Source organism: Dipteris shenzhenensis, chromosome 25 (assembly GCF_047967505.1).
Source record: "Dipteris shenzhenensis isolate YYH24624 ecotype China chromosome 25, Dip_SZ_1.0, whole genome shotgun sequence".
Lineage (NCBI taxonomy): Eukaryota > Viridiplantae > Streptophyta > Polypodiopsida > Gleicheniales > Dipteridaceae > Dipteris > Dipteris shenzhenensis.
In genome coordinates this window covers 32,140,234-32,154,374 of record NC_141620.1, presented here as the reverse complement: position 1 = coordinate 32,154,374, position 14,141 = coordinate 32,140,234, and the positions used below count along the sequence as shown (strand labels likewise).

Sequence of the window (14,141 nt, the reverse complement as noted above, 5' to 3'; positions counted from 1 at the left end):
CAAGTGTTGAGCATAGGCATCCTCCTGTCCTTCTTTTCTTGCAACAGCAGTGCGAAGACTATGTATCTCCAATTCAATGGGCAAAATGGCTTCTATTCCATACACTAGTTGGAATGGTGTAAACCCAATAGATAGCTTGTGTGTGGTTCTGTAAGCCCATAAAACTTCTGCCAAGTGCCTATCCCAATGCCCTTTCTTGGTGTCTACAAGCTTTCCCATTTAATTGCACAACAATCTATTTGTTTTCTCAGCCAAGCCATTACATTGGGGATAGTATGGCGTGGACATGCTATGATTTTATCTTTAGCCTATGCACCACATCTTCAATTAGTTCATTTCTAAACGAGGTCCCTCCATCAGTGAGAATTTCCAAAGGGGGACAACCAAAGCGTGAACAAATTTGATCAAAGAGAAATTTTGCAACTGTGCTTGCCTTGCTATTGACTTCATGTGAAAATGCTATTGAAGTAGAAGTTTGAACTAAGAATCTCCTCCTTTCTTTCCATTGGTCATCCTCTTATCTCCTTAGCTATTGAGGATAGCTGTTGGGTTGCTGGCTCTCTTGAAGGCTATGGCGACTTCCTGACTCGCCAGCCTCTTCTGGTTAGGATGGTGTAAATTCTCCATGTGTAGGTGAGCTGGATCACTGCACCACTGAACCACTGTGTAACTGTAAATACTCCTGACTGCTCCATGTGCGCAGCTCTTCATGAGATTGCCTTGGTTGGGTGGTATTTCTGGTTGGAAGTGTGTTTGAGATAAGTTAGTCAAGAGGAGAGATGGCTCATGAATTTCCTCGATTTCACGGGTTGCCCAATGAAGACCCAAAGAGGTGTTTAGAGTGCTTGGAGTTCACAGCTCTTATTAAAGACAGGAATGCTCCAGAAGTCCTTTAGATTCTATCCTTTTGTCTGTTGGGAGAAGCGAGAACTTGGCTGCAGACTTTCTCAACAAGGATGCGAGATGATCAGGGTGCTCACAGAAACCTGACTTATCCAAAGGTGAGGACAGCTTTCCTGGACAGGTTTATGTAGGATGCAGAATCCATTGATCAAGGCTACAAAATTCATAGGCAAGAAAGGATATGACCCCGACAATCACGTGGGGCAATTTGAAACAAGATGGGTAGCCAACGGCTTAGCACAACTACCCGACGCAGTAAAAAAGGAACAATTTGCTGCTACATTTGAAGGTAAAGATATGGCTTGGTTTATGCAATATGGTCTTGCACATTTTGCTACATATGATGAGCTAAAGCAAGATTTTCTTGGAAGATTTTGTAAAGAAAAGAAACCAAAAGCCGTTTTGAAAAGGTTAAGAACACTCAAACAAAAGGAACTTTTCGTAGAGGACTATGCCCAAAAATTCAGAAATCTGAATAGGAGGCTACCAGCCCCACAAAGGCCTTCTAAGGAGCAATTAGGAGATTACTTTTGTAAGGGTCTCAACAAGCACTTAAGAACTGCAGTGGCATTAGTTGGTAGGAGCCAATGATTTCTTATAACCTTGTGGAAGCAGCTCAGCGAGTTGAAAGAAGGTTTGGCATCATCAAGCTAAAAGACAAAAAAGATAAAAAGAAGAAGTATCAGGACTCTGACACAAAGTCCAATGAAGAAGAAGACTTTAGCTCCAAAGAGGATGAAAGTGAGGAATCATCCTCAGATATCTCGGATTCAGAGTTTGATTTAGATGAGGATTCAAAGAAAAAGAAAAAGAAACACAACAACAACAAGGCTAAGTTCAAAATTTTTATGCCACTAATCTCAATGGTAGTACTATTGTAAGGAGAAGTTGCCAACCTCCCTTTGTATTGAAAAATTATATGACCATCGCTTCCTTTCACCCTAAAGTAAAAACATTGTATGTCATAGCAAATAAACAAAACAATTCTTAGGAAGCACCAATAAGCTGCAATTGAGGTTTCAAGAGTAAAGATATACTTTGAACAAACAACATACTCATAATTAGTCAAAGAGGAGTTGGCAACATTTGCCAAAATATTATATAGTTGTGATAAATTCAATACATTAAATAAGTATTAAGGAGTAACCAAAACTGATGTCCCTCTTAAACAATATGATAAAATGGGAATGCAGTATAGAATTAATAGAGCATAAAATTAGTCCATCTTATGCATCCTTTGACAAAATATGAAGAGGGGAGAGGAGAAGAGTGGAGATGAGGAGAGAGGGCACAGCTAGAGAGCACACCACAAATGACTAACTGTACACTAGATTTAGTTGAAAAAATAGAATATATACAAACCCTTTTAGGGTTAGGGTTAGGAGATCCAACCCTTTCCTTTATAGCACTCTATAAGGTTAGTGCTATGCACATATGATCATGTGATGGTGCTATGCACACATGATCACATGATGTTGAGCGTGAACTCTCAACACCTTCCCTCAAGATCAACATCATGAAGTAGGCCTTCCCTCAAGATGATGATTCTGGGGAATCGAAGAAGGACTGAGCATTACATTCCATCACACCCCTTTATATGGGAATGCCCTTCCTCTGTGTCAAACCAAGAGCTAGTAGGTGTTTCTCGAATAGCTCTTTACCAAGTGGTTTGGTAAAGATGTCTGCAACATTTTCTTTGCTATCACAATGCTGCAGTGTGATGTCACCAAGTAACACTCATTCTCTGATGAAGTGCTCTCTGACATCAATGTGCTTTGTCCTGGAGTGATATACTAGATTTTTGGCTAATGCTTGAGCCGATTGATTATCACAGTATATTGTTGTTGGCTTTGACTCATCAAAGTAATCTGTTTCTGACAATAGTCTTTTGAGCCATATAGCCTCACATGCTCCTGTAGTGAGTGCTCTATATTTTGCTTCAGTCGAAGACAAAGAAACAGTTGGCTATTTGTTTGACAACCATGATACAGCACCTTGACCAAGGAAAAATGCATATCCCTGTGTCGATCTCCTGGTCTCATGATCTCCAGCCTAGTCACTATCACAGTATCCATGCAACTGTGGATGACTTTCTCTGTATTCTATCCTAAACTGTCTTGTACCTCTGATGTATCTCAAGACTCTTTTGGCTGCATTCCAGTGAGACTGTTTTGGATTTTGCATTACGTACAAAAGTGCAATAGTACTGTCTTCCCCTTGAACTTTGTAGTAGAGAGTATGATCTGCATTGGATTTCATGTATCCCAGATCAGCAAAATACTTGTCAAATCTGCTGTACCAACTTCTGGGTGCTTGTTTTAAGCCGTAGAGACTTTTCTTGAGATGGCAAACCTTTTTCTCCTTTCCTGGTTCAACATAACCTGCTGGTTGTTGCATGTAGACTTCCTCGTCTAGATAACCATTGAGAAATGTATTCTTGACATCGAGTTGATACACATTCCATTTGCTACGTGTCGCTAGGGATATCAAGAACCATATGGAATCCATCTTTGCTACTAGAGCATAAGTCTCATCATATTCTTGACCATATTGTTGTGCAAATCCTTTTGCAACTAATCTGGCTTTATATCTCTGAATACTTCCATCTGAATTGTACTTCACTTTGTATACCATTTGTTTGCTATGGCCTTCTTTCCTGGTGGAAGGTCGCATAATTCCCAAGTGTTATTTTTATACAAAGCATCCATTTCTTCATTCATAACAGTTTGCCATTCTGGCTTGTCTACTGCATCTTCGAAGTACACTGGCTCTTCTGTAGCCATGATGGTAGTCATAAGAGCATAGTTGGTGGTTTCCACCTGAATTGCTTTGCCTTTCTGAGCATATGTCAATCTGGCTGGTGGTCTGCTTTCCCTAGTAGACTGTCTGAGCTGCTATGGCTCTGCTTGGGGTGTTGCTGGCAATTCTTGCTCTTCTTCATCAACCTGTTCTATAGATGACTATGAAGTCGATGCTTGTATCTCCTGTGTAGGTGAGGTTTTCCATTCTGATTCCTCATCAAAGATTACATCTCTGGAGATAATGACTTTGCAATTGATGGGATCATACAATTTGTATGCTTTGCTTTCTTCACTGTAGCCAACCATGATGCATTTGTGTGTCTTCGCATCCAATTTTCTGCGATGATCATCATGTATGTGGGCATATGCTATGCAACCACATATGCGGAGATGCCCAATGCGTGGCTTGTGTCCAATGAATGCTTCATAAGGAGTCATACCTTGTATCGGTTCGGTAGGAAGCCGATTAAGCAAGTAGTTAGCTGCAGCTATTGCTTCTGCCCAATACTGATTTGGAAGATGCTTTTCACTAAGCATTGCTCTAGCACTGTCTGCTAAAGTTCCATTCTTCCTTTCAGCTATTGTATTCTGCTGAGGAGTATCTGCACATGTGAATTGTATTCGTATGCCGTGCAAAAGTTGATGAATGCTGAAGACATGTATTCACCTCCTCTATCTAATCTCATGACCTTGATCTTTCTGCCTGTCTGGTTTTCTACCATGGCTTTGAATTCTTGAAATCTGGAAAACACTTCAGATTTCTCTTTTAGAAAGTAGACCCAACAATATCTGCTGTAGTCATGGATGAAGGTCAAGTAGTAAAGTGAACCATTGATGCTGTGGGTCTGGGCATAACCCCATACATCTGTATGTATCAAATCAAGAATACCTCGTGCACGAGAGGTACTTTTGACAAATTTGGTTCGCTTTTGTTTGCCGAAGCAGCATGCTTCGCAAACCTTTCCAAGAAACTGTAGCTTCGGAATCCCAATTGCCATATTCTGATTCCTGAGATCTAACAAGTACTTGAAATTGACATGACCATATCTCTTGTGCCATTTTGCAGATAGTGGCATCTGTTGCATTTGAGCTGACATGGCATGCTTATATGGTACTATAGCTAGCATTCTGTATAAGCGTCCTTCCTTAACACCTTTTGCTACTAGCTGACATCTTTTGGATTTGTCTCTAATAGTGCATTCATCACCGTCGAAGATGACTTTGTAGTTGTGTTCCGTCATTTGACCTACTGACAAAAGGTTCTTACTGAGCTTCGGAACATAGAGCACATCTTTGACTAATCCTTTTGTACGAGTGAAATTGTTCATAGGGATAACACCTGTCCCTTGGACCGGATTCGGTGTATTATCTACTGTGTAGATGACATTTTTCTGTCCTTCCAACGGCTTCATTTCTGTGAACCATTCTTGATGATTTGTCATGTGAGATGATGCACCGCTGTCGATGTACCAAGGATCCTGTTCCACTTGGTCGACTTGATAGCTGAAATCCTCTTTGGGATTGAAATCAGTGTTTGAGTACACTGTGTCAGTCTGATGCAATTCCTCACTTGCAAGAAACATATTTCCACGTTCATTTGCAAAATGACTGTGACTAGAATGTCCATCACGATGATTTCCTCTTCCTCGGGGATTTCCTCGTTACTACTGGATTGGCCGCCTTGGTCGTATTGCTTCTTGCGGCAATCTCTTTCATAGTGTCCAAACTTCTGACAAAGTTGCACTGGATGTTTGACACATTGGTGGATGCATTTCCTCGTCCTTGAAATCTTCCTCGATTGGAATGATTTCCTCTTAGTGGATTTTGATGTTGCTGATGCTGATGCTGATTCTGACTTTGATTTTGTTGATGATGACCACTTTTCTAATATGATCTACCTCTGTTTCTAACTTTGCCTCTGCTTCTATCTGAAGCTGTGAATGCCTGATCATTAGAATGACCTTTACATGCTTGAATGGCCTGAGTCCTGAGTTCTTCACCAAGTAGAACTGACTGAAGTTCTTTCAGTGTCAGAATTTGCCGTTGGATGGCAATACTCTAGACTAGATTCTCATATCCCTCTCCTAGTCCATTCAGAATGACTTGAACCATTTCTGCGGGGTTCATAGTCTCTCCTGATGCTGCAAGTTGATTGTTGTAGTCTTTTATGCGGAGTACATAAGCATGACCGGTTTCACTCCTGTTGCGAAAACTCTGGTTGATCTGGTTTCTCAGGGTGAGAATCCTGGATGTGTTCTTGGACTCGTAGAGAGCTGCGAACATATCCCATGCTTCTTTTGATGTCTTGACTATGTTGAGTTGTCCTAGCATGACATCTTGTACATTCTGCTTGATCAGGTGATAGCATACTTGTCTTTCTTATCCCATTCTGCTTGAGCTCGGGCAATGGCAAGATCTGCTACTGGTGCGGAAACTGTTTATGTAGAAGTAGATCCCGATGTAGATTCCATTGCTGGTGCTGTGACAACAGATGGAGTAGAGCTACTGGTGGCTAGATCGGCCAATGGTCTAGGTGTAGACCCATCGACATACTCCCATTTGTCCTGAAGCACAAGAATGGTCTCCATTCGGTATTTCCACGTACCGTAATTGGAGTTGTCTAACTTAGCAGATGCCTCCAGATTGAGGTTGCTAGTCGACATGGTGCAATAAATGTACTCAAAAGTGTCGTGAAGATCTCTGTATGAATCAACTGCAAATACACTGAAGATGCCAAGTGAAATCTCTGAATTGTCGGTGAAGATAGAACTACAGTATATAAAATGTGATCTGTATTACAAGGCTTGTGGCAATGATGCCGGGAATAGCCAAGAGGCTTTAGAAGGCTGAAATGATGTGCACGATGCCATGAGATAGCCGAATAGGCTTTACAATGGTGGCATGTGTGTGTGAAATCAAGTGCTATCTGCCCACTGAATCAATCTGCAATGCCTCTGAACTCTGAAGTCTGCTCACTGAACTGATGAACGTAAGGTTTCAAGTAATGTAATGATGTGAAACCGTATGTGAGCATATGGACTGACTTCGAGTAGGTACTAGTCGGGAATTTCGGGCATGGCTTAGATTGGCAACTTGGGGAATTCAAAGTGTCCCCTCTATGGTGATCTAGTCTACTCTGATCTAGATCTAAACCAACCGTCGATCGATGAAAGAACAGCAAATAATTCCTTTTCTTTTGTTCTTTGTAAGTACTGGGTCAGATGCGTCGATGTAGAGGCAAATGTGCGTGAAGGAAGTGGTTTTGTTGGCGAGGCTCAAATGTGAGTGTAACTTGCGCCGAAATGTGTGCGTGATGTGACGAACGTGTAGAGCACGAAAAAACGAGCAACTTTACTTTTTGGAGCACCCTCAAATTCTTCCTAGATCAAGAGATTTGACTTGATCTATGTGGAGGGGCAAAAGGAGTGCAAATGTGCTCAATGATGATGTGTCACTGTGAGTCACATGGAGTGATGATGTGACACTGTGCCTAGCAAGATGTGTGCCTGTGAAGCTCTGTGTTGAGGTGGCAGGAGTGGTCACATGAAGTGCCTGTGGAGCACTGTGTGTGCCTGGCAGGGGTCAATGCTAACTGGACTGCTGAGGTGGCACTGCTGAGGTGGCACTATTGAGGTGGCACTGCTGAGGTGGCACTGCTGAGGTGATGTGGCATTGATGATGTGGCAGTGGTGACATGGCACGATGATGTGTCACTGATGATGTGGATTACTAACGTGGCATAGGTGACGTGGCTGTCGGTGATCATGTGGTAGCTAAGCTGGCAAGGGTGACGTGGCAGATAAGGTGCTGACATGGCAAGAGGATAGGGATGACACGTGGCAATCGATGATGTGGCAGCCTCACGGGGTTGCTGATGTGTCAGATAAGATGACGTGGCACTTGGAGATAAGGTGCCACGTGTCCAACTGTGGGTCAACCAGTTAACCCAAGGTGATCTTCATCGGACCGTGGTTCTATCCTATCTGCCATGTGTCGACCAATGGTGCACCAAAATCTATGAAGATTCCATCGAAGATTCCGATTCCGTCGCGGAGGAGCACGTGAAGGAGGCTCATCTGTTGGAGAGCCTGTGTGCTTGGTCGCGTTGCTCGCTGAGCCGTGGAGAGGTTGTGGGCGAGCTGTTGTAGGAGGCGTCGCTTGGAGAACTATAGAGCCGCGGATCCTTAGAAGGCTGCTAGATGGCGTTGCAAGAGCGACTGGAGAGGAGTGTGGACATCTGTCGGTAGCATGCATGAGCTGTGGTAGAGCCTTGTGAGGTCGTTGCCCATGAACGGAAGTCCGTTCGGAGTTACTCGCTGTTGGAAGCTATAGCCCATTGATAGAGTTGATCAACCGTGCACCAAAACTGTTACCCAACGATCTTGCCGCTCTAACCCAGATGAACGATCACCTATAAGAGCCACCAATGCAGCTAGCTCGAACAGTGATCCGGAGGAGTTCTGATCAATAGGGATAGAGTGAGGATAGATTACAATTAAAGCGCTCCACTGGCACGAAAAACTTCTATGAAGCCTATGAATGGTGGCCGGATAAGCACAGCGACCACACAGAGAACAGAAGAACCAATGTCTCCACTTGAACTTGGACTAGAGCTAGCCGGATGAACGTGCTTGGGGAAAAGAAGCAGCAACAACTTAGAGGAGCTCATATATACTTTCTTTGAAGGTTGCTACAACCCACGGATGACTTTCCATGTTCTTTATAATAGATCTATTGATAGAAAGAAGACTTTGGCAGACTCGAACTGATAAACCAAGAAGAAAAGAGCAGTACGGATAGGAGGAAGAAGAAAGGAGCATGCGGGTCGTTCACTGAATGATGGGAGCCTTTGCAGTAGATTGGACTTCGTAGTTGTTGTTGGGCTTCTCTTGAAAAAGAAAACACTCTCAAACTCTCTTGAGACACCTCTCTATCTCTTTCACACAGTAATAGCTCTTGAAGCTTTCAATGAACACTCAAAGGTCTCTCTCTCTCACGGAATAAGAAACACTCAAGCGAAGGAACTAAAATCTCTCAAGAATGAACGGAATTCCCTCAATGCAATGGAAGGAATCAATGGACGGAAATTCTCTCTATCACTCAACGAAAGTGAAAGAAGAAGAAGTTCTCTCAACGGAAGAGAACACTCGATCTCTCAATCTCTCAATCACTCTCACAAGAAGGATGGCGCCTCGACGGAAGGCAGAACAAAGCTCTGATACCATGACAAAATATGAAGAGGGGAGAGGAGAAGAGTGGAGATGAGGAGAGAGGGCACAGCTAGAGAGCACACCACAAATGACTAACTGTACACTAAATTTAGTTGAAAAAATAGAATATATACAAACCCTTTTAGGGTTAGGGTTAGGGGATCTAACCCTTTCCTTTATAGCACTCTATAAGGTTAGTGCTATGCACATATGATCACTTGATGGTGCTATGCACACATGATCACATGATGTTGAGCGTGAACTCTCAACATCCTTGACCATATTCATAGATATCTCTACAAAATTAATATTCATGGCCATGAAACCCTCACATTCAATAAAGAAGTATTGTGAAATGAGTGCCACACATTGTAAAATATTCATGCACATACTATTTTTGAGGAAAAACATACATAGACACATACATGCATGGTGCGCATACACACATATATCCATGGTTCACATGTGCACACATGCAACAATGTGCGCGCACGCGTTCACACACACATGCATGCACGCATGCATGGTGTGGCACGTCCATGTGAATAGGTCCATAGCACACATGGTGTGGTGTTCAGAGGGTGTTCATACATACCTATCCTCTAGTTATACTATCTCTAATCAAGTAGTTACCACGCAAACACAAATTTATGATAATGCACAAGTCACCTTTACTAGAATATGGCTTTTGCTTATATCTTTCTAATAGATTTCCCTTTCTGTGGATAAGAGAATTCATGCAAGAGAAGTAAGAAAATACCAAGCACATAAAGCTCAACTAGACATGCATTGTTTTGCAATGTGAGGTAATATGTTGAATGAATTTCAAGGCAATATATGTCAAATTTATTACTCTACATTAACCCTCCATTTGCAATTTTAAACATACATTTAATGATGACACAATTTTGATTTGGGTAGTACCTTCTCCTACATTCATTTTGATTAGGAGATATATGAAAACATAAATTAGATGGATTTTGATTTATCAAGCCATAGAATGGAGCAAATGTTTTCTTGCATTGTTTGGCACTTTTTTGTCTGTTCAACTTTTTTGTCTATTCAGCAAAGGCTTTCAACCTTTTCCAGAATTGTTATTTCTCTTTCAAGTCATTAGAGGATCAAAGTTTAACTTATGTTTTTGTTATGCTCAACCTTTCATTGTGAGGCACACTTTGTAGAACATGCATTGGATAACTACTTTCCTTTTTAATGAGTCATAGGGTAAGAATAAACTTTGTAGGAAGTTGAACATTAGTGTTTTATGCTCATACATTTTTATGATAGAGGGAGATAATGAGATTTGTGGGTGTGGGTTTATTCTTATGATGCTAAGAGAGAGGGAATATACCTTTGAGAGAGAGAGAGAGAGTATACACCAAATGTGTGTGTGTGTGTGAGAGAGAGAGAGCCTATATATACGATGAGAGACTCTCACATGGAGAAAGGCTCAATGTGGTGTGCATTTGTGCATGTGTGTGTGTGTGTGAGAGAGAGAGAGAGAGAGAGAGAGAGCCTATACCATGAGAGACTGAGATGGAGAAAGGCTCACTTTGGTGTGCATTTGTGCATGTGTATGAGAGAGAGAGAGAGAGAGAGAGAGAGTTGTAAAGTTGACTGTGCTTGTGTGTTCCAAAGGTGCAGGAAGGGGGAGACCGAGAGGGTCTTTTAAACGTTGACTGACGCTAAAAGCCTAAGCGCCCCCCTTAATATGCTCATGCAAAAGTGCGGAATATTAAAGAGCCGGCCTTAGATTTAATACTTTTTTGGTTATACGTATATATATATGGTCTTTAAAAATTTCAGACAATTTTGTTACGTGTTTTTTTTTTTTGGTGTTACCATCATCATCAGCAGGGAACCCCTTCTCTCTCTCTCTCTCTCTCTCTCTGTGCGTCTTTCTCTCTCTTCTCTGCGTCTTTCTCTCTCTTTCTCTCTGAGCCTCTGCGACCTCCGTTGCTTGTATTTTCCTTCATTTCCTGCTCTGATTCTTCCCTCCGAGCTCCCTTCCCCCTGGCTATGGCGAATGCCCCGCTCCCTCCTCCCCCCTTCCCCCCCCAAAACCCCCCCCTTTCCCCTTGATCCCCCTCCCCCCTCCCCCCAATTCCCTCCCCTCACTCCCCCCCAGCTCCCCCCCAGCTCCGATCGCTCCCCCGCCCCCCCCTTTCCTCCCCATTTTTCCCCATTTGGGTCGCCGTGATTTCGCCCTCGCACCCCTGCAATTCGCTTTGCCTGCCATTCCCACCGGCACCGGGACTCGACCCAAAAAAAAAATAAAAAAAATCGCTGTCGTCCGAGAACGTAGGGGGCAGCCCCAAATTCTCCATCACGGCTTCCCTGCCGGCCAGCCGCCGTGAACCCCTTGATGCGGACGTGGTCCTTCTGGTGGAAATCGCATTGCGTAATCGGGCCTCCTAATTCGTGGCGATTTGTAAGTTGATGATCTTCCCTGTACATTTAGTTAATTGCTGCTTTGTTGGGTTGAAGTTACAATTTTTGTACGTAATCACTGCACAATTTCTGGCCACGATTTAGTGTGCGTGAGAGTTCGTTTCGTGTTATGGTAATTCCCTTCAGCGTCAGCTTTATGTAGCTACATTTCTCCCTACTTCCTCCTAGCTTGAAGTCTGGTCGTTGTCTATTTTTCTCCACTTTAACATCTGTTTCTCCTTACAAATAGCCAGTTACACAGTTTCCATGGTACTACTGAATTACGATAGTCAAGTTGACATAGAATATGTCAGGGAAGCTGCCATTCTTGAGCTACAGTAATGTTTAAAAGCTTGTACTGAGTAAAGCTATCATAGAATGCCAGAACTGTTGAATCGTCCATATGATGATTTTGTATGTTGCAAATGTTTTCTGCTAGGGTTTCACCCGTTCATGGATAGACGTGGAGTCATCGTTTTAAAAGGGTTTCTCTTACGTGTAAGGACAGTTTTGTGGACTAGTTTTGGCTGGAGGCGTCTAATGGACTAAATAGAACATGAGCAGTTCTGGACTTTGAGATGTTATGGGATATCAAATCCTCAATTATCAGCACGTGAAGTTGTGGATTTAATTGGGATATTATTCATTATTTGAAGGATCATTTGATGATTTAAGATATCTTACGGCACCAAAGGGTGCGTAAGAGAAGGAAATGGCAGTGAATCCTCGGTTTGAAATTGGTTCTGGTAGCCCAGATGGAGTACCGTTTGGGTACTCAAACACTCATCGTAGTCATTTTTCTGGTGGTCCAAACCTTGAAAGGGGATCCAGCTTTCGGGATAGTCATGATGGTCGATCAGGTATACAAGGAGTGGTAGGGGCAAGTTTTCCTGGAAGCAGCGGTTCGGGTCATGGAGAGCTTCAGCCCCTTTCACAGGTCTTATCACTGGACCTGGTGTCTTCAGGAGAGCAAAAATATGCAAGGCAATGGGAGCTGAGGAGGGCAATTATTGCTGCTGTGGGCATATCAAGTGAAGAACAAATGCACGGAACTTTACAGTCAAGGCCCCTTGAACAACAAACACCGGACGAGCTCAAACGTATCAAAGTTAGCCTCTCTGACAATGCAGCTAGAGCGAGGTACAGTATGATTATCAGCAGAAAGCTAAAACATGAAAAGCAAGTATTACAGCTGTCTCGGCCTACGGATTCACACTAACGTCTGTAGCTCTTGTTTATTTCAAGTATTGTACATTTCATGTGAAGCTGAACAGCCTTTGTATATAGAATGCTCTTGTTAATTTGGGAAACTAATGACGTTTTTCAAATTTTATCAGAGAGAGATCTCGGGGTTTGTTAGAGGCTATATCCAAGCTTGATAAGTATCGAGCGTTTACTCAAACACGCAAGCGAGTTCGTTCCGAAGTTCATGAGCGGCCTATCACCACTTTGTCTGTGGAACGCCCAGCAGCTGCTGGAAACTCTATGAAGGCCAGCTTTTCCAGTCATTCGAATATTGCAGACAGTGGCACACCTAAACCAGAGGACAAGAACAAGGGTGTCGTACCAAACAAGCGTGTCCGTACATCCATGGTAGATGTACGGGTAAGTTCATTTACAGTTTCTTGTTATGGTTTAGATGCTCATTTTTTTAAAATGCACTGTTTGAACATTTTGATGGGAAGCTTACATTCTGGCTATCGTTCCTTTTATATTACTCTGTCATGTTTGTGCGAGCTATCTTTCCTCTGTAGTCCAAGTTGATTACGTGTAGAGTTAACGGTTTATTTGTACTGTAAATGGATAAATGGTGGGTGGTTCAAATTGGATATCCAAGGGATCTCAGCTCATTTGGACTTGAAAATTGCAGCTTCACCTGGAATCTTATTTCTGTCTCGTGGCATGATTTTGCCTGTTCTTATCATATGCTTCTTTGTCTGCTTGGGTCATGGTTTTTTTTCTCAAATGAGTGAATTAAAGATTTCTCAATCTTATTGGCACAGCTTGAGGGACGTACGAACACTTCAAGCTTTCAAAGATCGTTGACGATGACAGATAGAGACCGAGAGTCGTTTAAGTCAAGTGGCTCTCTTGCCGGCTGCGCTGAAGAGAAAGACAGGACAGTAACAACCAGCGGTGAAGGCTGGGAAAAAAGTAAAATGAAAGGTAGAAGATCAGGGACCAAGTCAGATGCTGTTGTAGCGACTGCAGCAAATGGAATTTTGGAAGTAGAGCGGGACCACAAGTGGGGAGCTCAACATCGCATTAGTGCTGAAAATCGGTCCAGGCCTAGTGAAGGCCATGGCTTTAGGTGAGGATTTTTAGATATGTATGTTAAGCCTTTGTATGATCTGCAATTTGCTCTAGAACATCTAGCCACCTCGAAGAGTTTTGTAGGGCACTGATATTTGTGTGAAAGGATGTTGATGTATGCAACTGGAGATTGCGGTACGAAATAATTTAGGTCCCGGGACGTGCTGCTCAAGGTCATGCAAAGTTTATTACAAGATTTAGGAAGGAGAAGAGAAGTGGTCTATGGGGTAGACTAGGAATAATATGTGACATTTAGGTATGTGGAATAAGTTTTACTTCTCCATTACCTCAGTGCTGATCTTTGTCATGATGGAGCCTGCCCTTCATCTCTAGAGCTTTGTACGATGTCCTTGGTATGTATGCATGCCCTGTGTGTGGGGCTGTACAGATATGCTCAACCGCCTGAGAGTATGCCATATTCTGTGATTGTGTGTAAGGGGATGTGGATACATGAGATTGTGTGTAAGGGAATGTGACACATGAG

At 42.7% G+C, this 14,141-nt stretch overlaps 1 protein-coding gene across 2 annotated transcripts in view; it reads left to right on the top strand.

Annotated features, from left to right (window-relative positions):
• Positions 1 to 11,121: 11,121 nt before the first annotated feature.
• LOC147885759 (uncharacterized) overlaps positions 11,122 to 14,141 on the top strand; it is a 37,544-nt gene continuing 34,524 nt past the window's right edge. The window contains exons 1-4 of one of the 2 annotated variants that reach the window (XM_087396111.1): positions 11,122 to 11,345; positions 11,784 to 12,484; positions 12,682 to 12,949; positions 13,348 to 13,655. In XM_087396111.1, coding sequence (XP_087252237.1) covers positions 12,057 to 12,484; positions 12,682 to 12,949; positions 13,348 to 13,655 — 1,004 coding nt within the window. In that variant the 5' untranslated portion in view covers positions 11,122 to 11,345; positions 11,784 to 12,056. The remainder of the gene's footprint in view (positions 11,346 to 11,783; positions 12,485 to 12,681; positions 12,950 to 13,347; positions 13,656 to 14,141) is intronic. The other variant, XM_087396112.1, reaches the window with a different exon arrangement.